Source organism: Dreissena polymorpha, chromosome 9 (assembly GCF_020536995.1).
Source record: "Dreissena polymorpha isolate Duluth1 chromosome 9, UMN_Dpol_1.0, whole genome shotgun sequence".
NCBI lineage: Eukaryota > Metazoa > Mollusca > Bivalvia > Myida > Dreissenidae > Dreissena > Dreissena polymorpha.
In genome coordinates, this window is record NC_068363.1 from 37,673,364 (window position 1) to 37,698,972 (window position 25,609).

At 38.5% G+C, this 25,609-nt stretch overlaps 1 protein-coding gene across 1 annotated transcript in view; it reads right to left on the reverse strand.

Annotated features, from left to right (window-relative positions):
- Nucleotides 1-25,609, reverse strand: part of LOC127845969 (putative ankyrin repeat protein RF_0381) — a 35,387-nt gene that overhangs the window by 9,225 nt on the left and 553 nt on the right. Inside the window, exons 2-4 of the mRNA XM_052377148.1 lie at nucleotides 23,976-24,080; nucleotides 23,287-23,673; nucleotides 5,296-5,329 (exon numbers count right to left, since the gene is read on the reverse strand). Of these exons, the coding sequence (XP_052233108.1) occupies nucleotides 5,296-5,329; nucleotides 23,287-23,673; nucleotides 23,976-24,078 (524 nt within the window). The 5' untranslated portion in view covers nucleotides 24,079-24,080. The remainder of the gene's footprint in view (nucleotides 1-5,295; nucleotides 5,330-23,286; nucleotides 23,674-23,975; nucleotides 24,081-25,609) is intronic.

Genomic DNA, 25,609 nt, shown 5'->3' on the forward strand with positions numbered 1-25,609 from the left:
CTTAGGTTGTTTTGTTTCAAATTTCAAATTTGCATTTATTTTAAAGCATTTTCAGTCATTTTGTGAATTCCATGTTTTTTGTAATAAGGTGAATTATGTTGCACATGGCGTCAAATATTAATTCATGGTCGCTGTGGTGTAGAGAATGTTGTCCGCTGGGCGTGGGTTCGATCCATACTCTGGGAGAGTTCTCATTATCATCTCCATGGACAACAAGTACTGGTGTACCAAGAAGTAGTAGTAGTAGTAGTGGTGGTGGTTGTGGTGGTGGTGGTGGTAGTAGTAGTAGTAGTAGTAGTAGTAGTTATAGTAGTAGTAGTAGTAGTAGTAGTAGTAGTAGTAGTAGTAGTAGTAGTAGTAGTAGTAGTAGTAGTAGTAGTAGTAGTAGTAGTAGTAGTAGTAGTAGACGACTAGTAGCAGTAGAAGTAATATCAGAAGTAGTAGTTGTAGTTGTTGTTCTTGTTGTAGTAGTAGATAATTAATTAATTAGTTGTAGTAGTAGTAAGAGTTGTAATGGTTGTGTTTGTATTTGTATTGAATTCTGATCATACAACACAATGATGCTGCTGCTAACGATGATGATGATGAATATGATAATGCTGCTGCTGATTGTGATGATGATTATATGATGGGGCTTCGTTATTATAACATTTGTGAGGTTCAAACACAAAACCTGTTGGATAATAAAACTTCTCATTTTATGACAAAAGAGCTAGATTGTAGAGTAAAAAATAAGTATAAAATTCCCTAATAGGAAAGCCACCATTAAAGGACCATGTGGGCTTCATCAAAAGTAATGCATGACACAGTTATATCTCTTTCAAATGCACTCAATATTGCTGTTCCAATTAATATGCTCAGAAATGCTTCTGGATTGGCATACACCAAAGAGTACTTTCCTTCAATTATTTCTTCTAAAGACACAATAACAACACTGTCGCCCTTAGCAGGAATTCCGGACGCCCCCCCCCCCTAAGATTTTCCCTCCCCAGACATTTCCCCCCGATTTTAGTTTTAGTGCTTACATTCCCCCCCACCCCACAATAAATGTATAATTGTTTGGCTGAATTATAATCTTGATTTATTATCAAAATGATTATTTTGCTTATGTAATCTTATGTAATTAACTTTTTATATGAAGCAGCTTGTTTGTTGTTTTCTTTGGATTAATCATTAATTATTTTTGTTAAACTGTTTAAGGAGTGCATGTTAATTATAAGTAAGTGCATGTTGGTGTACTAGAGGAATACTAGAGGAATACATGGGAAATATTCTCAAAATCTTACACATGTTGTTTTTAATATAATTAAATAGGATCAAGTGATGAATTAATTCAGTTTGAGTAAACTTGGGCTGGGTTGTGGATCTATAGTAATTTGTTGTTTTTAATCCAATTAAATAGGGTACTATGTAACTGTAAAAAAAAAATGCATTCATACGCGTATAATCCAATTATTGGATGTCACTGATATTTTCAATTTTACTAGTAGCTTATTAAGACTAATTAAAACAGAATTGGACTTTCCTTATGACCTGCAACATATTCTATCCTAGTTTATTTTACTATGGTAAGTCATTAAAGTGTTATTTATTTTTCAACTATATAATGTGCTAATCTCATATAATGAATTACTACCCCATTTAAAGATGACACCTAATCTAAATTCATTAATACAATAGTTATAATTGTTTTATTGTAACATACTATTGCACTAAAAGTGACCATCATAGAACATCAATGCTGTGCTTACTAAATTTTTCATTGATCTGAATTATTTAAAGAAAAAAATAAGGCACTTATAAAAAATATATAATTAGGGTGTCAAAATTTTACAAACTGAACAAGTCAATTTGAACTTCTCTTGCAATGCAAATGGAGCCACTTGAAATATCAAATTTTTCCCATACTAGTCAGCAATATAGCTATGACATTGTGTCTTTTCAAAACATGCATCAGACACACCTTCTGAAACTTTTTAGTCGGATTTGAAAACCCTATTTCACTGCAAACTTTCGTCAATAAAAGATCCATGTTGTTATACAACCGAAAGTGAAAGTACAGTTTTAAAAAAAAATGAATAAAGAGCAAACTTGTTGAAAACTGACGAAAATTTTAACTGATACTAACGTAAGACCATACGACTGAACAAAATAACACTTAAATTTTAAATCATAACAATAATGTTTACTTCTAAAACAAATTCTTCATTCATCCGCGGACTTCTTTGTGTCGTAGTCATAAATGCCTCCAAATGGAGGTGTGTGATGCGTCTAAGGATAGAGGTGACAATAACGTAGTGACGTCACCATCTATGTATAGAATGCACCTATCCCCGCATCAAATCCCCAACGCCCGTTAACAATTCGCAGATCGGAATTTAAGCATAAATCGATTAACTTATTTCCTAGACGAATTTACGATTGTGTCTTTGCAAAAACGCTCGGGTAAATAATTCGTACAAATGTCATTGTTATCTAAAGTGTTGATAAATACAGGTAACTGTTCATCCGCCTGTAAATAATCGGATGTATTATCACAACAGTGCGTTTAAATCACCGATAATAGACGTTAAGCCTAATGACGAATAATGACAGACAGTTCGTTCTAAATATTCGAAAAATCCCTCGCTATGCAAATTAAAATAAATAGAGTTATGTATAGGAATATAAATAAAGCATATGTAAACATCAACAGAGGTATGAACAAATGAGCTATCTAATTTAATCCATATAGCACCCTGATTGTCAGTTTCTATTACTGAAATACCTTCTTTAAAACAAGAGCACCGCCTTGCCGGTGCAGACCGCTCATCTATTTTCTTTTTAAAGGTGAAGGGACTCTCAATTTCAATCACAAAGGAGGGAGGGGTGGAGTGAAGAGGGGTGAATAGTGTGGGGGTGTGGTCATTTATTACATTATCTTCCAAAAATGCGAAAAAAAATCGGTGGGGGGGGGGGATTCTTGGGTGCGATGGTTGGACGGTATTTCAAAAATAAAATAATAAAAATAAATATTTGTGTTTTTTAACCGTTTCAAAAAAAAATTAGGGGGGGGGGGTGGGGGGGGGGTATAGTGTGAGGGTGTGGTGGTTATTTGTGAGATGATCTTACCTGGGTGGAGTCTATTGTGGTATGTCAGGTAAGAGTTGTTTTGTCAAAGTATCAATCAAATCTAATCATAAATAAAGAAGTTATGTCAATTTTAGAAAAATTTAATAATTTGGCCTTGAGAGTCAAGGTCATTCAAAGGTCAAGGTAAAATTCAACTTGCCAGGTACAGTAACCTCATGATAGCATGAAAGTATTTGAAGTATGAAAGCAATAGCCTTGATACTTTAGAAGTAAAGTGGATCGAAACACATAATTTAACCATATATTCAAAGTTACTAAGTCAAAAAAGGGCCATAATTCCGTAAAAATGACAACCAGAGTTATGCAACTTGTCCTTTTACTGTCCACTTATGATAGTTTGCGAGTGTTCTAAGTATGAAAGCAATATCTATGATACTTTAGGGATAAAGTTGACCAAAACACAAAACTTAACCAAGTTTTCAATTTTCTAAGTATAAAGGGCCCATAATTCCGTCCAAATGCCAGTCAGAGTTACATAACTTTGCCTGCACAGTCCCCTTATGATAGTTAATAAGTGTTGCAAGTATGAAAGCAATAGCTTTGATACTAAAGGAATAAAATGGACCTAAACACAAAACTTAACCAAAATTTTCAATTTTCTAAGTATAAAAAGGGCACATTATTCTGTCAAAATGCAAGCCAGAGTTATCTAACTTTGCCTGCCCAGTCCCCTCATGATAGTAAGTGAGTGTACCAAGTTTGAATGCAATAGCATTGATACTTTCTGAGAAAAGTGGACCTAAACGCAAAACTTAACCGGACGCCGACACCGAGGCCAAGGTGATGACAATAGCTCATAATTTTTTTTCAAAAAATAGATGAGCTAAAAAGATTTATAAAACAGACAAATTCCACCATGTCCGCGTTTACAGAACGAGCTGTTATCAAGATAACGAGGGACATTTATACATTCATAGCCTTCTAAATCGAGTTCATTATAAGGCTTTACCCGAGTTTCACAACAAAATACAATATCATATAGATTAACAAAGTTAACAAAATCTTCATCATTAATACAGTTTTTCAGTCCATTAACATTCCAAGAGCAAAAACTCAGTTCATACTTTTCATCGGAATCCTACTGCAGCGGCGTAGAGGTCAGGACAAACGGACGACCATCGATGAACAGTTTATCGCGAACAAGGACGGCGCGCTTCCCATCACGCCTGGCTTGCATCATGTGGCCAACGAGGGACATCCGGCGCTCCAGAACTTCCGCGGGGTATTGCTCAGTCACGTTGTATGGTGTCCAACGCAGGACTACATGCCTAAGCGCGTTCTTGATGCACATAATTGACTGGGTATCTTTGAACTTTGCGACTATGGGCCTTACTTTATTTCGTTGGTATCTCCCGATTCTGTGTACCGAAATCCCCGCTAAGAGGCAACGTATGCTGTCAAGAGTGCTAATTAATTAATATGAACATAATTATTTGCACATCAACATAGATGCCAAGGCTCGACAGGCGTACCTACCTAATATTAATGGGGATTTCGGGGGATTTCAGTAATTACTGGGATTTCGGTATTTCGGTTTTTCTACACACCAGTTAACAGCGATTACATAAACTGATTGTTTGTAAACACAATTGACTTGGAGACACTGAATTTTGAAAACAAGTTGTATTGCTCATTTTTAATGATAATGTCCAAATTAAGTTACTCCAATTGCATATATATATATATATATATATATATATATATATATATATATATATATATTGTTTTTTGATAACCTTTATTAATAAAATATGCAAAAAACTTACAAGTCGATAATAATTACGGATCGTCACCTTTTATGAGCCTTTAAATCGAAAGAATTGCATGTGCTAACAAAAACAGAGGTTAAAATCCTTAGAAAAAATACATTATCAAGAAAAATAGTTAGGCCTATTTGTACAGACTTATATTGCTAAGCTATTTTAAGCTATTTACTTGTATCGATGCGGAACTACCCATGATCCGGACTACCCTTAACAACTGCACAAAGCTCGCGAAAACATATCACACTATCATATCATAACTCACAGCGTGTTTTATAAATGGTAATGAGCGAAACATGATAAAACAGTACAATATCTTTACAATATAACATGTTACATTGAGCATTCACAAAATGAAATGAAACTATGTTTCAACCAACAAAGGGAAATGTAAGTTTACCTTGACATGGTCGTTGTTGTTAGTAAACACTTTCAAAGGGCAGTTAACACCACTGAAACAAATCGTTTCAATAATTGCAGCAGTTACTTCCCTTTAGCTAGTTTATTAAGACTGAGAACGACACGGAACATGACAGTTACATGCTCTACACAACAAAATGTAACAGAGCAAATGAAAACATGATTATTGTTTCTTATCGTCGTTCTCTTTTAAAACAATATAAGAATGTTCAATATAAAGAAAATCTTGAACGGAAGAATGTAACTACGTTTTAAGAATAAGAAATTCGGAACAATCAGAGGAAAATTCATGATAAAATATTGAGCGTTAAAAAATCGCTGACCAAACATCTTTTATCTATCTTAATATTATTATTGTTACATATGCGTGGCATCAATGGCTTGGTCATACCAATATTCCAGAATCGAATAACTGCATGGCATTTTTTTTATAAACATGCATATGCTTAGTTACTTCCAAATATTCTAAATATGTGCATTCAATTTGTATTTGTTATAAATTTGTTTTGTTTATCTCTAACATATGCAGGGATGCCATTTTGTTTTAGGAATAAATAATTTGACTACAATTGCTTTGAGAAGTTGTCGGCCTATTTTATTAACACAAAAAGGGGACTAACATGCAAACACGTTTTACATTAATAAACTATACTAATAAAGTGCAACCCACAAAAAATAAAACTACAACTCGTAAAATGATAGGGCGAAAAGCACATATACATGGAACATGTAAGCAGATGTAGTTTCATGAAATTGAAAAATATATGATCTTCGTATGTTTCAAAAATGTCCAAAATATTGGCAAAGTTATGCAGAACAGAACAGATAGTTTATTTGTTAATGTATGCCGCCGGTCAAATCAGCAACATCATACAAAGATACTATGAATCCAATAAGTGTGTCATACCATCGTGTGCAGTACACTATGTAAGTTTGTTCATGGACCTATTTTTCATTTAATGAAAAAGTTAATAATTAATTTATCATTCATGTGTATTTCCATCAGGTTTATAACGGAAATAACATAATTTGGGCAGTTAATCCATTTACAAAAAAGAAATAAACAAAAATACTTAAGGTTTTAGCACGACGCGGACGGCGGACGACACGACACGACGAGCTGGCTATGACAATCAGCGTCGTAGCAACACTGATGCACGCCGAGGCAGTTGCCTCGGCTAAAATTTGCAGAGCAATGTTGAGATTACAAGGAAAAAAAGCAAAATTTATGTCAAAGAATAAAATCTATATAAGAAATTGAGGCAATTTAATGAATTTTAGGCGTTATGATATTCGCAAACAAATATTATCATTAAGTACAATTGGTTCATGTTGAGGCAGATAATTATTTCAATTTAATAACTTCAAATGATGCCAAAATGGCTCAGCAAAATGATTTGGAAAATCCGTATATTAAACTGTACACTTTGATGCTATACTCATGGTGGACATCGGAACGTACCGAGCTAGAATCGGGTGTTTTACGGCAAGGTCTGGGTCTATTTTGGACCTTTATACACTTCGAATGGTTGGCGTTTTCGGCTTTATTGATATGCTCCTCTTTATGGCCGGCGTCGAGTTAAATCCTGGACCGTTTCAGGGGGTAAGAATCTTTGTCTACATTAGAATTTTCAAATTATGATATCCCGCTTATTAAACTTTTTTGATATAAAGAAGTTCAAGTGTTTTCTTTTTAATAGTCAATGTTGTTGATGACAGAACTGACAGAAAATGATGACGCAGTGCTAAAACAAAATTTGAATGACAATATTCGTTTAGTTCCTGTGCAAAATGAATTAATGTATGCATGCACGCAAAAAAAAAAACAGACGTACGAAATAACTGGACGGGACAAAAGTTTCATCGAATTCAAACCCCACCAAACAAAAAGTAACATTCTGGAGCCGGCCTTGACTTTCATACACTAAATCTACTCTATTTGATGTAAGGAGTCTGCTCTGCAAACACGAATGCCACGTTTGCCCTACACCAGAGATCATCATACCGAGTTCTCGAACACTTTACCTAATTGTGAGGGGACAAAAAATATCACTTGACCACTGATATTTTGACAGAAACATCGAGTACCCCGGTAAATTGGTATTTATCGATGCTTTCTACATCGAACTATTTGAACTTTAAAAAGGGACTTTTGCACCGTATGCACGGATATTTCCGCTTTCTATCGGGATATTTCCGCTTTCTATCGGGATATTTCCGCATTACATCGGGATATTTCCGCTTTCTATATTGTTTGTATCCCGAGGAACTATACTTTCTGAGATCATTCAAAGACGAATTTCCATTCGACGATGTAAACGACCACACTTTTTGTTAAAATGTTGATGCTTTGTTAATCAAATGTCCATTTCCAATTGATTGATTATACCCGGTTTATTTAAATCGCGTTAAAATGTCAATTTTGAGATGAAAGGAGGTTTAAATTTGTGCAACGATTGCCAACAAGTGCAAACTCGAACTTTTTAATACGCGAATGACCACACTCGAAAAGTTTTGCAAACGTTTAAAGGGATCTTTTCACTTACTGGTTAATTGACACAATTGAAAAAAGTTGTTTCAGAATCGCAAATTTTCGTTTTAGTTATGATATTTTTTAGTTAACAGTAATACTGAACATTTACCATGGTCTAATATAGCCATTATATGCATCTTTTGACGATTTAAAAACCTGAAAATTATAAAGCGTTACAACGCGAAACGATTGAATAATTTGGAGAGTTCTGTTGTTGTCGTTTAATTTTGTGAAACTACGAAGATTGCTTTTATAAGGTATAAAATACGTATTTTATGTATACTTGGCAGGATGGCCGAGCGGTCTAAATGGTTTTTACTCTAGGACTCCGGGGGTCACTGGTTCGAGTCCTGCTGCCGGCTACTTTTTTTCCTTTTTTAAATTTTATTCTTGATTTTTACTGGAGCTTTTTTAATCCAATGTTTACATTTATCAATATAAAGCATTTAATGACAAACTTCTAAACATGCCAAAATCTGTGAAAAGGCCCCTTTAACAACAAATGAAGCAAAAGAATAAATTAAAACAATAAAAAAAACTTCATGTTTCGGATGGACCATTCCAATCCGGGCAAAGCCACATTATTCGTATGCCGTTATTGTGACAAATGGGGTCAGGTAAATAAGCCACCGCGCCAGCATGAAATAAATCACACAGGGGCAATGATGAGGTACACTTGCAGTCACAGGACGAGTCAATATTGATACATCAGCAATCTCCGGAATCCTCCGTAAGATGTAAAAACCATTCACCTGATCCAGAGTGTAGCGCAAATCAAATACCGATAGGTAAAGGTACGCTAATTCTGAAACGGTTAAGTTTACAATTTTCGCAAAGAAAAAGATTCGTGATTAATTCTGAATAATCTGTACCAAATACTATTAATAACTAACTGATTAAATGATTATTTGTACGGTGATGCACATGGCTGAATAATCGATATTCTACTGAAATCTTGAAACTAATAATATATTTTTCGACGTTGATTTAACTGTACACAAATTTATCTTAATAAATAGATATCCAAAAAAGATATAACTTTCAACACGTATTTATACTAGTAAACGTTTACGACGTGTGTGGAGTTAAGCTATTTAGCAAGTTTAGTACATAGGTTGAATCATGCATCCTATTTAGTCTTTTTAGCACCCGTTTAGCCTATTTAACACGTTCAGTACATAGGTTGGAAAATACATGATAATTAGCCTATTTAGTTTAATTATTTAGCAGCCTTTTCAGCCTATTTGGGAGGTTTAGTACATATTTTGAAAAAAATAAATCCTAAAGCATATGTACCAGTATTGTTCGCCTATTAAGCGAAGTTAGCAAGTTTAGTACATGTCTGTTATAAAATACATCCTATTTAGCATATCAAGCATATTAAAAAGCCTTTCAACAAGTGTATTAAATAGGTTGACACAAACATCCTATTTAGGCTATTTAGAAACCTATTCAGCCTATGCAGTCTATTTAGCTTTTTAGCAATCTTATTGAATAGGTTGAACCATTCATCATATTATTAAGTTTAAGCCTATTTAGCAAGCCATTTGCATTTTTTTACACAACCAGTTTGTATGAACCGTTAAGTGCCCCTTTCGAAAAACAAGAGTTATCCCAAGGAAGTGACAGCGCACGCTGATCTACCTTCGGCTGCCTGTCGGGCTGACCTAGTTTCGGCCCAGGGTTTTAGTTAGGGTTGTCGTCAGGAGGACGTTTATCAAGCCTTTCAAGCGTAGTATACGCCATATCTACGGCATTTCGATAGGCAACTTTAAGGGCCCCTTTCGGAAAAACAAGAGGAAGCGACCTAGTGCACGCTAATCTCTCGGCGGCTGCCTGTCGTGATTACCTACTTTCGGCTCGGAGTTTTAATTATGGTCGGCATCAGAGGGACGTACATGAAGCCTATTTAGCGTATTATGCGATATATCGACGACGAGTTGGTATGCACCTTTAAGGGCCCTCTTCGAACAAACAAGAGTTATCCCCCGGCAGCGACCTTTTGCAAGCATATCTCCCGTCGGCTGCGTGTCGGGCTGACCTAGTTTCGGCGCGGGGTTTTAATTAGGGTCGGCGTCAGGGACACGTTGATACAGCCTATTGAGCGTAGTATGCGATATATCGACGACAAGTGGGTATGTACCTTTAAGGGCCCCTTTCGGACAAACACTAGTTATCCCCCTGAATCGACCTAGTTCGCGCTGATCTCCCGTCGGTTGCCTGTCGGACTGACCTACTTTCGGATCGGGGGTTTAATTAGGGTCAGCGTCAGAGGGACGTTCATGCAGCTTATTAATTGTATTATGCGCTTTAACCAAGACGAGTGGGTATGCACTTTTAAGGGCCCCCTTCGAATACACAAGAGCAATCCCCCGGTAGCGACCTATTGCAAGCATATCTCCCGTCGACTGCGTGTCGGGCTAACCTAGTTAGTTACCTATCGGGCTGACCTTATTTCGGCCCGTGTTTTAATTAGGGTCGGTGTCAGGGGGACGTATTAACAGCCTATTTAGCATATTATGCGCTATATCTACGGCGAGTGGGTATGCACCTTTAAGGGCCCCTTTTGGACACACAAGAGTTATCACCGGAAGTGACCTAGTGCACGCTGATCTCCAGTTGACTGCCTGTCGGACTGACCTAGTTTCGACCCAGGGTTTTATTTAGGATGGGCTTCAGGAGGACGTACAAACAGCCTAATAAGCGTTTTACGCGCTATATATACGGCGAGTGGATATGCACCTTTAAGGGCCCGTTTCGGACAAATAAGACTTATTCCCTGGAAGCGACTTGTGCACGCTGATCTCCCGTCGGCTGCTTGTCGGGCTGACAAAGTTTCTCCCCTGGATTTAAATGAGGGTCGGCGTCAGGGGGGGGGGGGGGGCGTACGTACAGCCTATTTAGCATATTGTGCGCTATATCCACGGCGAGTGGGTATGAACTTTTAAGGAACCCTTTCGGATAATCAAGTTATCCCCCGGAAGCGACCTAGTGGAGACTGATCTCCCGCGTTGATCATTACAAACACCATCATCACCACAACCATCACCTACACAACCACCTTCACCACCACCACCATCATCACCAACACCATAACCACCAACACCAGCAACATAATCATTTCCACAACCTATACCACCATCGCCACCACCATCAACATCATTATAACCACGACCACCACCATCAGCATCACCATCACAACCACCGTCACCAAACCACCACCACCACCATCACCTCCAATATCACCACCACCATCAACACCACCATAATCACCACCACCACCACAACCATCACCACCACCGTCATCACCACCAGCACCACCTCCACCGGCTAATTTGAAAAATCTTCATGGCATCCGTAAACGTTGTGACATCCTTCTCCAGCAGTGGAACCGGATCGTGAAAGAGTCCCATCTGACACGAACTAGTAACTGAAATGAAAATAAATTAAACACTACTTTATTGAAAATATACACTTTAGTATCATTTTAACCAACGATAATATTAAGGGGCGATAACAGATAAATAAAATAAACATGTATTAGCATATACACCGGTAGGTAAATTAGAATACGTCCATTTGCAAGAAAATGTCAGAGTTTACGTTAAACAGCAGCACTGAAAAAGGGATAAGATGATGTAAGACCTTAGTTACTGCCTTTAGTTAACCGTATTGCTGTTGGAAAACAGAACGAAAACGCTATCTAGTAGACTTGCTTTTAAGAGCTAAGGCGTTTTAACAATGCTTACGCTGACTCGGACGACTCGGACTCGCTGTACCAGCACCGTCGACCCGCGTCAGTGTTTACGCTAGCGGGCAAAAAAATTGTGTCCCTCGCAGTAAAACTGAGGAGCCTTGCCAGAGTTTGAGCAGACAGACACACAGACAGAGCGTCAACAACATTAAAACGTCATAGCTTTCTAGAAATTAAGTCGAATGGACAGTGTTGTCTTTCTGCGTACCAACAGCAGTACTGCTTACCATAGGAACTCAACGACAATCGCACATCACAATTATCTCTTTAATCATACCTGTCTAACGTCAATTTCAAAAAAAAATATTATCACTTATCTTTGTATTTACAGCTGTGGCAGAGATGACATTTCAACGATCCATACTTCGGTCTTTTTACTGTGACTTCCAGCAGTTGGTCATGGTGTATCCGATCTCATCGCGAGTTACTGTCTGTATCCAAATTAACGGACAGCTGTTCGAAAAAGATGTTAGAGATGACACCCATAACGTATATTAAATACAGACAAAGGACATGTCGCCAATATGTTTATCGAAATATATTGATTACATTTTTATAAAGTGTTCCAAAACACAATGTGATTTTTTTCCAAATTAGTTGCAGCGCGACAACCTTTTATTTACGATAAAAACTGTCAGTTTTGAAAGTTCAAAAGGAGTGGATTCCGTAAAAGTATTCATACACTTTGGGGCGCACAAGTGTATTGTTAAATGGCTATCGCTTTCATGTGGAAAACAACAAACATATAAATGTGTGTTTATGTTCTGCTTAAATTCGGTAATATACTCGTTGTTTTCAATACTTTTAGCGGTATTTTAGTCAATAAATTATTTTTTCGTTCTTTTCGTTTTACGTGATACATGTGTAGTTTTTTTCATTTTCCTCAACCAAACTTTTTAACACTAATCACACTTACAAGCACTGGATCAATTGCAAAGCATACGCAAATAAGTAATAAGTAATAAACATTTATATTTACCTAATCAGGCGAACTGCACATCCATTCATTTCAATGTCCCAACAACCATTGATCAACCCGATCAAGTTTCACACCTTGATAAACCACCTGATCACATCTGAGAAAGGTGTAACGTGCCACTAGCTAAAATTAACAAATAACGTAGTGGTGCAAAGAGGGGCACTGTCAATTGTATTTAATACAGCAATTATCAGCTTATTCACACAACTAAAGCATTGTGTCGAACTGATAATGTATGATTAAAAAAAGAATACTTTACACATTTTGTGAATTTAAGTCTGCCTTAACTGTAGTCCTATGAGCTAACCATAGGCTTGAAAGCGAATGTAACGTATAATTATTATATAAAAGTAATCGCTGAATAATATTTGGATGGCACCAGTCGAAGTTTAACGAATCCTTTAAACGTTAACACACACATAGTGATATATATTTTTTAGTTTGGCCGCACACTGTCAAATCGTCGATGGTATTTTTTTTACTTGATCGGACGTAGGTTATATACTGTTAAAATCATCGTCCAATTTAGAATAAGATCGTGGCGACAAATTATGCAACGAAAGCCACTGCGCAATGTTCAATAGACTGATACATGAAAAGCAAGAGTTTAGATAAGCCCACTAATCACCCCGGTGCAAACAACGCTGGTCCATTATATCAACCAATTATACAAAGATAGCTTACTGTAAATAATAACGATTCATACAATGTGTGTGACTTAGAAAGGATTATAATGGGTCAGCTTTATTTGTACCTGCAGATTAGTGTGTTTTTTAAAAAAAGTTCCTTTTCCGGGATACACATATTATCGTCAAGGTATCGGACGGCAACCGGTACAGTCATCCAAAGGCCCTTATTTTACGTGTGGCGGTAAACTCGATTAATCTTTTAGTGAATTTCTTTTGCAATAATCATGCATGCGCGACGACCCTCACATTCATATCGGTACATTTATACTGTTATAAAGATTGAAATGCATGCCCCAGTAGTTCATCACATGTATACATGTAAGCGTAAAATATATATAAATATAAACGTGACATTGACCTACCGGTCGCGATCCATTTCGTCACAACCCACTTATCAGACCCGCAGACTAGACGCACGCAAGAACGCAGGACAAATACATACATTTGATGAAATTTTGTGAAGTCAGCTCGGACACCGTTAGGCTGACGCAATGGTACCTCACATTTGACGTACGTTTATTAATTTAAATAACGACAGAAGTGGACTTGCGAATGATGCGGTTGACATGCTGCACCGTACGTCAGTCGGTTGCTGTGAATTATGTAGTTTACTGTAAACAACCTCGAATATACTACCAGAAAAGAAAACAAGAAATATCTTTTTGGCGTATATCCTGACTTTGAAATAAAGGTAGAAATTTGACGTTTCTAAGATATTAATTTAAAAACAAAGGTTTTAGTATTGCTGTGTTCTTTTTTCACCTGAATAGTCGCATATCCGCCGCATGAAATGTTTGTTATGAAGTGCACGAATATTAAACCACATAACAGTGTTCGTAGATACAAACGAATTTTACAACGTGAGATCACATCACATGGTTTATTATGAATTTATTTCTTCGTCATCGAACCATGTGGTATGTTGATATTTTATTAATACGCAGTGTTCTTTGCACACATTCAAATAACACGGTTACATCCGCGTCATGCGAAAATTGGTCTTATGGCATATGCGGAAAGCGTAGCTTAAGCCCAGCCTGCGCACTTACGCAGTCTGGTTAGGGGCTACGCTTTCCGCTATAAAATAGCACGAAATGTATCGTGATATCTCCCGAGTAGCCTATTCAGTATACATATTCTGACAAGACTGCGTGGATGCACAGGCTGCGCTGGAGCCACGCTGGCAGCATATTGCATAAGACCCATTTTCGCATTACGCTGATCTTTAAAAAAAATCATTGCGTCTTGTAAATGGAGCATAAAACCAAGATACATTCCGATAGAAAATTGAAGTCACACTGTCTTATTTATAGCAAACTGGCAATTGTCGGTAGCCTATTCTGGATTTCATACGTCACACATGTGTGGCTAGATAATTAAACGATTTCCCTTTTATCATGGATACTAATATTTCGGGGTTTTTTCCTCACAATACAAGACACATGTCATTTACCGATAGGTTTTCACAATATAAAAGACCATGATACTACTTTTCATAATAAAATACTAAAACAAAAACATAAAATAAAATCCTTCCAGATCTCAGCTTCGTAACCACGCTGAGGCACAACTGCCTCGGCTAAAATTGAAGACCAATGTTGAGATGACAAAAAAAAGGGAAAATTTATGTCAAAGAAAAAAAATCTATATACCAAATTTAGGCAATTGAGGAAATTGATGAATTTTAGAGATCCGTGAAGTTTGCACTGACATCGGAAATCGACATTCGACATTCGAATATCGAGCTGGGACGAATGTCGAGCCAGCTCTGACATCGACATTCGGCAAAAAAAACGAATATCGAGCTGGGGCGAATGTCGAGCCAGCTCTGACATCGACATTCGGCAAAACTCGTGAATATCGAGCTGGGACAAATGTCGAGCCTGGTCTGACATCGACATTCGGCAAAAGTCCCGAATATCGAGCTGGGACAAATGTCGAGCCAGCTCTGACATCGACATTTTGCAAAAGTCCAGAATATCGAGCTGGGGCGAATGTCGAGCCAGCTCTGACATCGACATTCGGCAAAAAGCCCGAATATCGAGCTGGGGCGAATGTCGAGCCAGCGCTGACATCGGTATTCGGCAAAAACCCGAATATCGAGCTGAGGCGAATGTCGAGCCAGCTCTGGCATCGGCATTCGGCAAAAGTCCCCAATATCGAGCTGGGACATTCGCCCCAGCTCGATATTCGGGAGTTTGGCCGAATGTCTATGCCAGAGCTGGCTCGTACATTCGCCCCAGCTCGATATTCGGGTTTTTTGCCGAATGTCGATGTCAGAGCTGTCTCGACATTTGTCCCTAGCTCGAAATTCGGGAGTTTTGCCGAATGTCGATGTCAGAGCTGGCTCGACATTCGCCCCAGCTCGATATTTTGGTTTTTTGCCAAATGTCGAAGTCAGAGCTGGCTCGAAATTCGCCCCAGCTCGATATTCGGGAGTTTTGCCGAATGTCTATGTCAGAGCTGGCTCGACATTCGCCCCAGCTCGATATTCGGGTTTTTGCCGAATGTCGATGTCAGAGCTGTCTCGACATTCGTCCCAGCTGGAAATTCGGGAGTTCTGCCGAATGTCGATGTCAGAGCTGGCTCGACATTCGCCCCAGCTCGATATTTGGATTTTTATCCAAATGTCGAAGTCAGAGCTGGCTCGACATTCGCCACAGCTCGATATTCAGGAGTTTTGCCGAATGTCTATGTAAGAGCTGGCTCGACATTCGCCCCAGCTCGATATTCGGGTTTTTTGCCGAATGTCGATGTCAGAGCTGGCTCGACATTCGCCCCAGCTCGATATTGGGGACTTTTGCCAAATGTCGATGTCAGAGCTGGCTCGACATTCGCCCCAGCTCGATATTCCGGACTTTTGCCGAATGTCGATGTCAGTGCTGGCTCGACATTCGCCTCAGTTCGATATTCGGGGTTTTGGGCGAATGCCGATGTCAGAGCTGGCTCGACATTCGTCCCAGCTCGATATTCGGGACTTTTGCCGAATGTCGATGTCAGACCTGGCTCGACATTCGTCCCAGCTCGATATTCGCGAGTTTTGCCGAATGTCGCTATCAGAGCTGGCTCGGCATTCGCCCCAGCTCGATATTCGTTTTTTTTTTGCAGAATGTCGATGGCAGAGCTGGCTCGACATTCGCCCCAGCTCGATATTCGGGTTTATTGCCGAATGTCGTTGTCAGAGCTGGCTCGACATTCGCCCCAGCTTGATATTCGGGTTTTTGCCGAATGTCGATGTCAGAGCTGGCTCGACATTCGCCTCAGCTCGATTTTCGTTTTTTTTGCAGAATGTCGATGTCAGAGCTGGCTCGACATTCGCCCCAGCTCGATATTCGGGACTTTTGCCGATTGTCAATGTCAGAGCTGGCTCGACATTATCCCCAGCTCGATATTCGGGTTTTTATCCAAATGTCGAAGTCAGAGCTGGCTCGACATTCGCCACAGCTCGATATTCAGGAGTTTTGCCGAATGTCTATGTAAGAGCTGGCTCGACATTCGCCCCAGCTCGATATTCGGGTTTTTTGCCGAATGTCGATGTCAGAGCTGGCTCGACATTCGCCCCAGCTCGATATTGGGGACTTTTGCCAAATGTCGATGTCAGAGCTGGCTCGACATTCGCCCAAGCTCAATATTCGAATGTCGATTTCCGATGTCAGTGCCAACTTCACGCACATGAATTTTAGGCACTATGATATTTGCAAACAAATATTATTCAGTACAATTGGTTCATGTTGAGGCAATTAATTATTTCAATTTAATAATAACTTCAATTGAATGCCAAAATTGCCCAGCAAAATGATTTGTAAAATCCGTATATTAAACAAAGCGTCGCACTGCTATAATCATGATGGACATCGGAACGTACCGAGCTAGAATCGGGTGTTTTACGGCAAGGTCTGGGTCTATTTTGGACCTAGACACACTTCGGGTGGTTGGCGTTTTCGGCTTTATTGGTATTCTCCTCTTTATGCCCGGCGTCGAGTTAAATCCGGGACCGTTTCAGGTGGTAAAACCTTTGTTTACATAAGAATTTTCAAATTATGAAATCCCGCTTATTAAACTTTTTTGATATTCAAGAAGTTCAAGTCTTTTCTTTTTAATAGTCAATGTAGTTGATGATAGAACTGACAGAAAATGATGACGCAGTGCTAAAACATAATTTTACACAAGAAAATTGAATGGCCAGAAACTTTACTGATTTAAGTTAAATATTTGTACCCCTCATGATAACCAATATGTTCCTGTGACGCAATTGGTAACGCGTCCTACTCTGGATCCTTTGACCACTATTATATTGTCACTGCGTTGGTTCGAACCGCAGTAGGTCCTGTTTTTTTCCAAATAACTTTCATCAATGGTCCTTTTTATATGTGCTTATGACTGAAAACGCTTTTATTTAATGTATTATGTAGCGTCCACGATTCCGATAATTTAGGTATAAAGTGTGGTTCAAATGGCCTATAAAACGCACCAGAGACGTTCTAGGTATAAAAAAAATCCGGGGGTGGGGGCATGCCCGGACTCCTCTAAAATGACCTTATATACTGCCTCGGCTAAAATTTTGGTCTGGCTACGCCACTGACAATACCTCGGGTTTTCTCCGAAAACAGCCGAGCTAAAAAAAGAAAAAAAAAATTACCATGTTTCAAAAATTATATATATTTCTTTTTGTGTGGGGGTGGTGAGGGGGGAATAATGTGGGGATGGGGTCATTTATTAGATGATATTTCAAAATTAAGAGAAAAAGGGGAAAAAATAAAAATAAAAATATTTTATTTTTTTTTGGGGGGGGGTTCTGGAAGGGGAGGGGATTCTGGGGTTGGGCGTGGGGGATGGTTTGGGTGGAGTCCATTGTGGTATGTCAGGTAAGTGTTGTTTTGTCAAAGTATGAATCAAATCTGATCCTAAATAAAGAAGTTATGGCAATTTAAGCAAAATTTATTTATTTTACATTGATATTCCAGGTCATTCAAAGGTCAAGGTCACAGTCAACTTGCCAGTTATGGTACCCTCATGATAGTAAGAAAGTATTTGATGTTTGAAAGTAATAGCCTTGATACTTTAGAAGTAAAGTGCATCTAAACACATCTAAACACATAATTTAACAAAATATTAAAAGTTACTAGGTCAAAAAAGGCCATAATTCCGTCAAAAAGCCAACCAGAGTTATGCTACTTGTCCTGTACAGTCCCCTTATGATAGTTAGCGAGTGTTCTAAGTCTGAAAGCAATAACTATGATTCTTTAGGAGTAAAATGGACCAAAACACAAAACTTAACCAAAATTTCAATGTTCTAAGTATAAAAGGGGCCATAATTCTATCAACATGCCAGTCAGAGTTACATAACTTTGCCTGCACAGTCCCCTTATAATAGTTAGTAAGTGTTGCAAGTATGAAAGCAATAGCTTTGAATAAAGTGAACCTTAACACAGAACTTCACCGAATTTTCAATTTTCTAAGTATAAAAAGGGGCATAACTCTAAAAATAATGCTGACAGAGTTATGCACCTTGACCTACACAATTGTCTTGTTGCCATAAATAAGTATTCCAAGTTTGAGTTAATTATCTTCGGTTGAAGTAATTTGACTTAAAAAAAAAATTAACCAACGTCGACGCCTGGGCGAGTAGTATAGCTCTCATTTTTCTTCGAAAAGTCGAGCTAACAACGGTAACACTATTGTACCACGTGGTTAGGTTATCATCACGTGGTTGGTTATGAAGGCAGGTGTTTGATTCAGCTATGCTGGTTCCAGTCAATTCTCTGCGCGGAGGTTGTGCACATGTATGATCACACATCTTAATTAAGCAAATCTTTTAACAGAAAAGAGTACCACAATGTACTTGTGGGTAAGTTTAAAAATAATGAAGCCTAAACATACATCTTATGTTCAACAACACACGAAAGACACTTGTTTGAATCTTCAACATATTGGTTACAATTTTTAATATGCATGTACCCCGGTATGTTCAAAATGTGATATTATTCCGATGATCGTTTAAAATTTTGTGTAAAAAAAATCAGATATTGTCATAAGTGCACAGGTTTTCGCGTGACATTTGGAATTCATGAATGGTTTATATTCTGATCCAGTGTGATCTAGAAGCAGTAAGTATTTCAAATAGTGTCGTCTAGAGTCAAGACAACTAGCTTCAACTCAGGTAAGTAAGCTACCATCATCCAGTGTTATGCCCTAACTAACAATGAGCATGCAAAGACAACGGAAGCGTTCTACAACAAACTGAAGGCAGTTGTCGCTGATCTACCAAAAACGGGCATTAAGCTTCTAATAGGTGACATAACCAACAGATGGGAAGGGACAAAACAGGGAAGGACCTTATCATGAGTATCCATGCCCTCGGAGATATGAGCAGACTGTTGCCCAGGAGCCCAATATCTTCAAATAAATATATAAAATCATGTTTAATGAGAGAAAAATTGACAAAGAGCCATGAAAAAAAATCCCCACCCTCTGATATTGGAATCATAATTATATCAGAGGGTGGGGATTTTTTTTCATGGCTCTTTGTCAATTTTTCTCTCAATAAACATGATTTTATATATTTATTTGAGCCAATATAATATCCTGGGCTCATATCCTATCCAGGGTACGTTTCTTTCACCTGTGTACTTAATGCGATGAATTGTGGTGCATCTTTAGATATCACATATATCTGCTTATATACATTTATTTGTAGATCGACCCTGTGTTATTAAATAATATATCGGAAATGTTTATCAAATGTATGTGGGAATGAACAATCGATTAAAAAGACAGACTGAGCGCGCACTTAGCCTGAAATATTGCGAGATGGTATTCACTGCGTTGATAAAGGGCACATACAAAATGCGTTAGTTCAGATTTAAAGTTTGGATATTAACACACAAAATGCGATTAAGTGCATTATCCCAGTAGGGTAACATGGGGAACCATAACAAATACGGGAATGAGGATATTCTTGACGACCAAATTATGCTTAGCACAATGCTGATACCGACATGATTACTCTAATGTGCAGTTGTAACTGGACCAAAGTGTGTAGCATGGTGTAGTATTCACTCTTATGTGCATTTGTAACTGCACCAAAGTGAGTAGCATGGTGTAATATTCACATTCGCACAGAATAGCGGGGATGTCGTTATACTCGTTCAATTCTCTCAAATAAGCAAATGTAATATTATGGTGTGTACACTGGCGATGAAGTTTTTTTTCTATCGCTATTAAATTTTTAATAGGTCAAAAGCTGGTTAATTAAGACAGCTACACCAAAAAAGGTCCAAAGTAATCGATTCAATTTAGAATATATCTCAAAGATTTAGTTGTTCCATTGGCTATTGAAATAGGTTAAAACCTAGGTAAGACAGCAACGCCGAAATAGCCTCAAGCTAATCGGCTTTTTTCAAAATAGATCTTCCGCCCGCAAAGACAACCCAATGACACATACATGAGCCGCGGCATGCGAAAATGGGTCTTATGCAAAACGCAGTCTGTTCTGGAGCTACTCTGTTCGCCATTAAGACCAAAAAACCTTTCGTGACCTAATAACAGACGGATTAGCTCCCAATCATAATATGCTCATGCCCACGCTTCTCTGGAGCGTCACTGGCCACAAATGGTTCAAGACCTATTTTCGTATGGCGTTGAACCATTATATACTGTTCGACTTGACCTTAACAAAATAAAATCGATACAATGACCATTAATGTGTTCCATTTTTATATATAAACTGCATGCATGCACATCACAGTTTATAATCAATAATCAGCACATTCTTGTGGAGCAATGACACAGACATTTACTCCTACTACTCTTATTGTGTGATTTGTTTAACTAATAACCTACATGTACAGTCCGGTGTTTAAATATTTATTTACGTTAAATTTCCGTATATATTCCGCCGCCTCACGTCCCTAAATGCTCTCATATTCAAACGAGAATGATGACTGACGCAATGATTTTCCGTACGTCTCCGTGGTTGAACGATTATTGAGTGCTGTGGATCGATGAATATTGAACTAATTAGGCGCGCTCTGGGAAAGGGGGGGTTAATGCATATGTGTAAAGTGGCGTACCGGATTAGCCTACTCAGGAAATCCACTTCACGTTTTTTATGGTTTTCTGTTTAAAGGAAGTCTCTTCTTAACTAAAATCCAGTCGAGGTGGAAAGTGTCGTCCCTGATTAGACTGCGGACTGCATGTAGGTGGAAAGTGTCGTCCCTGATTAGACTGCGGACTGCACATTCTTTGTGGAAAGTGTTGTCCCTGATTAGACTGCGGACTGCACAGTCTAATTTGGGATGACACTTTACGCCGCTTATGCATTTAACTACCTTTTCACATAGCGTTACTCGTTTTTATGTACCAATTGAAATCAAAACACATCTATCCCAGCAGTAAGAATTGAACCATACACAATACATCGAACAACATGTTTTATTAGTAACATTTAAAATAAGTTTATCGGATGATGAAAATTGACAGCTGACCCATATCCCTTCTTAAAGTTATCGATATCGAATGTTGTTTTGTAGTTGGAGTGGTAACGGCAGGAGGTGGACTTTCGAAAACGGCACTTTGTTTGCTATCAGAATCTTTCTTAGACAACATAGACACATCAACTTAAGCGATCGAGGGTTTCGGAAACAATTTTGATACAACGGAATTAGTTCGTAATAAAAAGCGCAAATCTTATCATCTTCATCGGAGTCCTCCGAACTATCGTCGCTACTGTCGCAATCGTCGCTTTCACATCTGAAATATGTAAGGGTTCCAACCTTTGAGCAATGAGGATGTTGCGTACCCAACCCGAACATCTATCACATTGTTTTTTAAACTACAACCATTTTCAATAAGGTATTTTGCAACCTTGATTTCCTTCGCCTGTAGAGATACAGTCAGACAACTTAAAAGTTTATATTGTGTACAGTGTTTAGTATCAATGTCTACGCCATGACTAAGCAGTACTCTTACTATTGGAAGCCATCCACACTTAACCGCTTCCACTAACATTTGTTCCATAGTTAATAAATTGTTTACTAAGCATATGTCGTTAGCATCGGATTTACCTATCCGCTCTAAAACTGCGTCCATTAGAAGGTGATTCGCATTATCGAAAGCCTCGTGCAGTACCGTTCTACCAGCTCTGCCGACCACCATGTCACCACCCTTGTCGAAAATAGCATCAACGAATTGTTGCATCATGTCAGCGTCACCCTTATAACTTATCAACGCTTCTAAACACGTTTTCCCGTCATCGTTTTCAATATTGACATTGGTATGTGCGCAGTCTTTAAGAAGGTAAAACGCAACTTTCGCTGAACCTTGGCGAAGAGCGTGATAGACAGCCGTATTACCGCTGTTGTCCGTCATGTTAACATCTGCACCATGTTGAATGAGAACTCTCGCCAGTTCAATGTTGTCTTGCATAGCCGCTAACATGAGCGGTGTGACGTCAAGTGTTCTGCAAACGTGACGACTGTTCCTAACGCACGACGTAATGTTTGGATTAGAGCCATGTCTCAGAAGCAACTCGGGAACGCTGTTATCGGCGAGATTCCACTGAGCTTCAGAGACGAGAAATAAAAATAATGGCGAGTGTCCCCATCGCGTCCTTCACGTCTACGTCTACTTGATTACTGTACTAAGTAACGCACAATCAGCACATGTCCCTTCACGTGCAGCAAGATGCAGACATGTCTGACGTTCATACAGCGTCAATGCATTTAAATTATGTGCCAATACATCATTATCATTCTTAGATGCCCCATCGGGTGCCCCATCTGAAGAAATATTCTGCGCCGCCAAACTTTTTAGCCGTTCCACGAGAAGCTTTAAAGAAGCCAGCTGGCCGCGTTTGCAGGTCACGTGAAGCGCTGTCAAGCCGGCTGTGTTATATGGGTAGCCACGAAACGTCTGTAAGCCAGTAAATACGTCACTCAAACACGAGTCGCTTTGCAACAGAGCTTCTAGTAAACCCGTATTGCCTGTGGAAGCCACGAGATGTAGAGCCGTCTAGCCCTCTCTGTTTTTTATTCTAACATCACACGGAATGCTCGATTGTGACGTCATAAGCATGACAACTAGTGACTCAAGTTTCTCACTTACCGATAAATGGAGCGCAGTCTGCTTTGTTATCGGATCCATTTTGTTCAAGTTACATTTTTCGTGATTGACAATTAAATCAACCAAAGAAACTGACCCCGTTTCAACAGCGCCTAACTGAAAAGCATGCGATGCACTTGCTTTCTTGTGAAAAACTGGCAGTGCTTTCCGGATAGCGAGTAAAATCGGTGGCTCTCCATCAAAGTCACGAGCGTTTACGTCACACCCGGCGTCTAAGAGCAGCTTGGTGATGTCATAATTTCGAGCCTCAATAGCGGCACAGAGAGCTGTCCCTCGCATCCCTGAAAGTCATGACTGCGTAATATGACTCTCATAATATAATGTAATGATCATTATTCTTTCGTTTTAATGTCACTATTATAAATATAAGAGTCATCATTTTCATTATCACGTTCTACGAAATAAAACAAAATAGTGTTCATTGCATGATTACGCGTATCCAATGTGCCCTGATTACATGTTTAGAAAGCAGTCTTATCCTATATGGTGAGATGTAAGATTATAGTTTATAATACATTACACAATGCCCGACTGCTAGTTTAAAAAGCTAAGTTCTGAGCTATGTAACAGATGTATATATTACCCAGCACCCGGTCCATGTTGGCACCGCCGGCAACTAGGTGGCGCACTTCCGGTACTAGCCCCAACTGGATGGCCCTGTGCAGCTCCTCGCACTTGTCAGACATGCCTGCAATAATATTATACGATACGTCATCTCATTCCACCGAATGGACATAATGTATGTGACGTAATTTTGGGCTACCTCGTGAAATAAAAGCTAACCCACTTTATCGTTTGAAACGTGTATCATACTTTCAACTCGATTTTAACGAAATAAAGCTCTTGCTAAGGAGAAAAATATATATTTGTCAACATCTCTATATTATTGTCTATCATTCAATTGAAATTATTGTGAAAAAAATGAAAACATGCTTGCCTTCCGAGATAACAATTTGACTCAAAGGCAAATCATAGATGCGGTGGGAAACAATATTTATAACCAGGAAAAGTGCTCGTGTTTACCCGAAGACTAAGACTACAATGGATTTCACAGTTTGTCAAAATAAAAATAAATCCAAAGGTATTTCACAGATTCAAAAAAAATAATTACCTATTACACGTCAGACTCATATTGAAGATGTATTTTTGTTTAAGAACAATCATTTTATAAATTGATAAAATTATAAAGCGTTACAAATTTTGAATAATTTGGAATAATAATGTTATTTTCTTGATAGTTGCTTATATAAAGTATCAATATACTGAGCTTTGCAGCGGCACAGATGGCCGAGTAGTTTGATCGCTACCCCTTTAATATAAGGATCATTGGTTCGAGCCCTGATGCGGTTGAAGTTTTGTTCTTTTTTTCTTTAATTTCATTCTTGTTTTGTATTGGAGATTGTTTGTTCCGATGCTTACATTTATCAATGTAAATCAGTGTTTTTTCATTCAAAACGGGTCCGGTAATCCCAATGGAAAAAGGATATATTTTTCCCAAAAGGGACATAAAAATTCCAAATGGAAAGTATAAAAACAATAGTTCTCAATATTATGTTCATCTCCCATCCATATTAGTTCAACCATAGTAAATATATTAATATAATACTGAAAACACGTATATTCTAAATTTTTAAGTATTTTTTAGCTAAACAACAACAACACTAATTTCCCGATTTTAGTCAAAACACCGCAAATTTTCCCAATCCAAATGGACCCGGCCCCATTCCAAAAAGGTGAAGAAACACACTGTAAATCATTTAATCACAGACTTCAAAAGCTTCCAAAATCTGTGAACAAGTCCGTATTATATTGCTGTAAATTTTGACAATAACATTTTACTACATGAACGTGTTTATATTCCTCAATAATACCACAAAATCAACGGGGTTGACAGTAAAAATAACGTTTAAGACGATGCTTACATTTGTGTCCGTCCTTTTGTTATGAAGTAATGTGAAAATACTGAGCTCAGGCCGGGGATTGAACCCACGACCTCCAGAGTGGTAGTCAGACACTTTAACCACGTCGCTATAGAGCTAGCCCAACAGCAAGGCTGTTGGAAGTGACCTTAGTTTTACTACACTCCTCCCCCTTTTAATGTTTCAAGGCACAGACACGCCCGCTACAGCATGTCTTGCTACCGCATGGCCCTCCCAGAAACCATTAAACAGCTCAGACCGACTCCCGCATTCACAGTACTTTTTTGCCTCGTCGCCA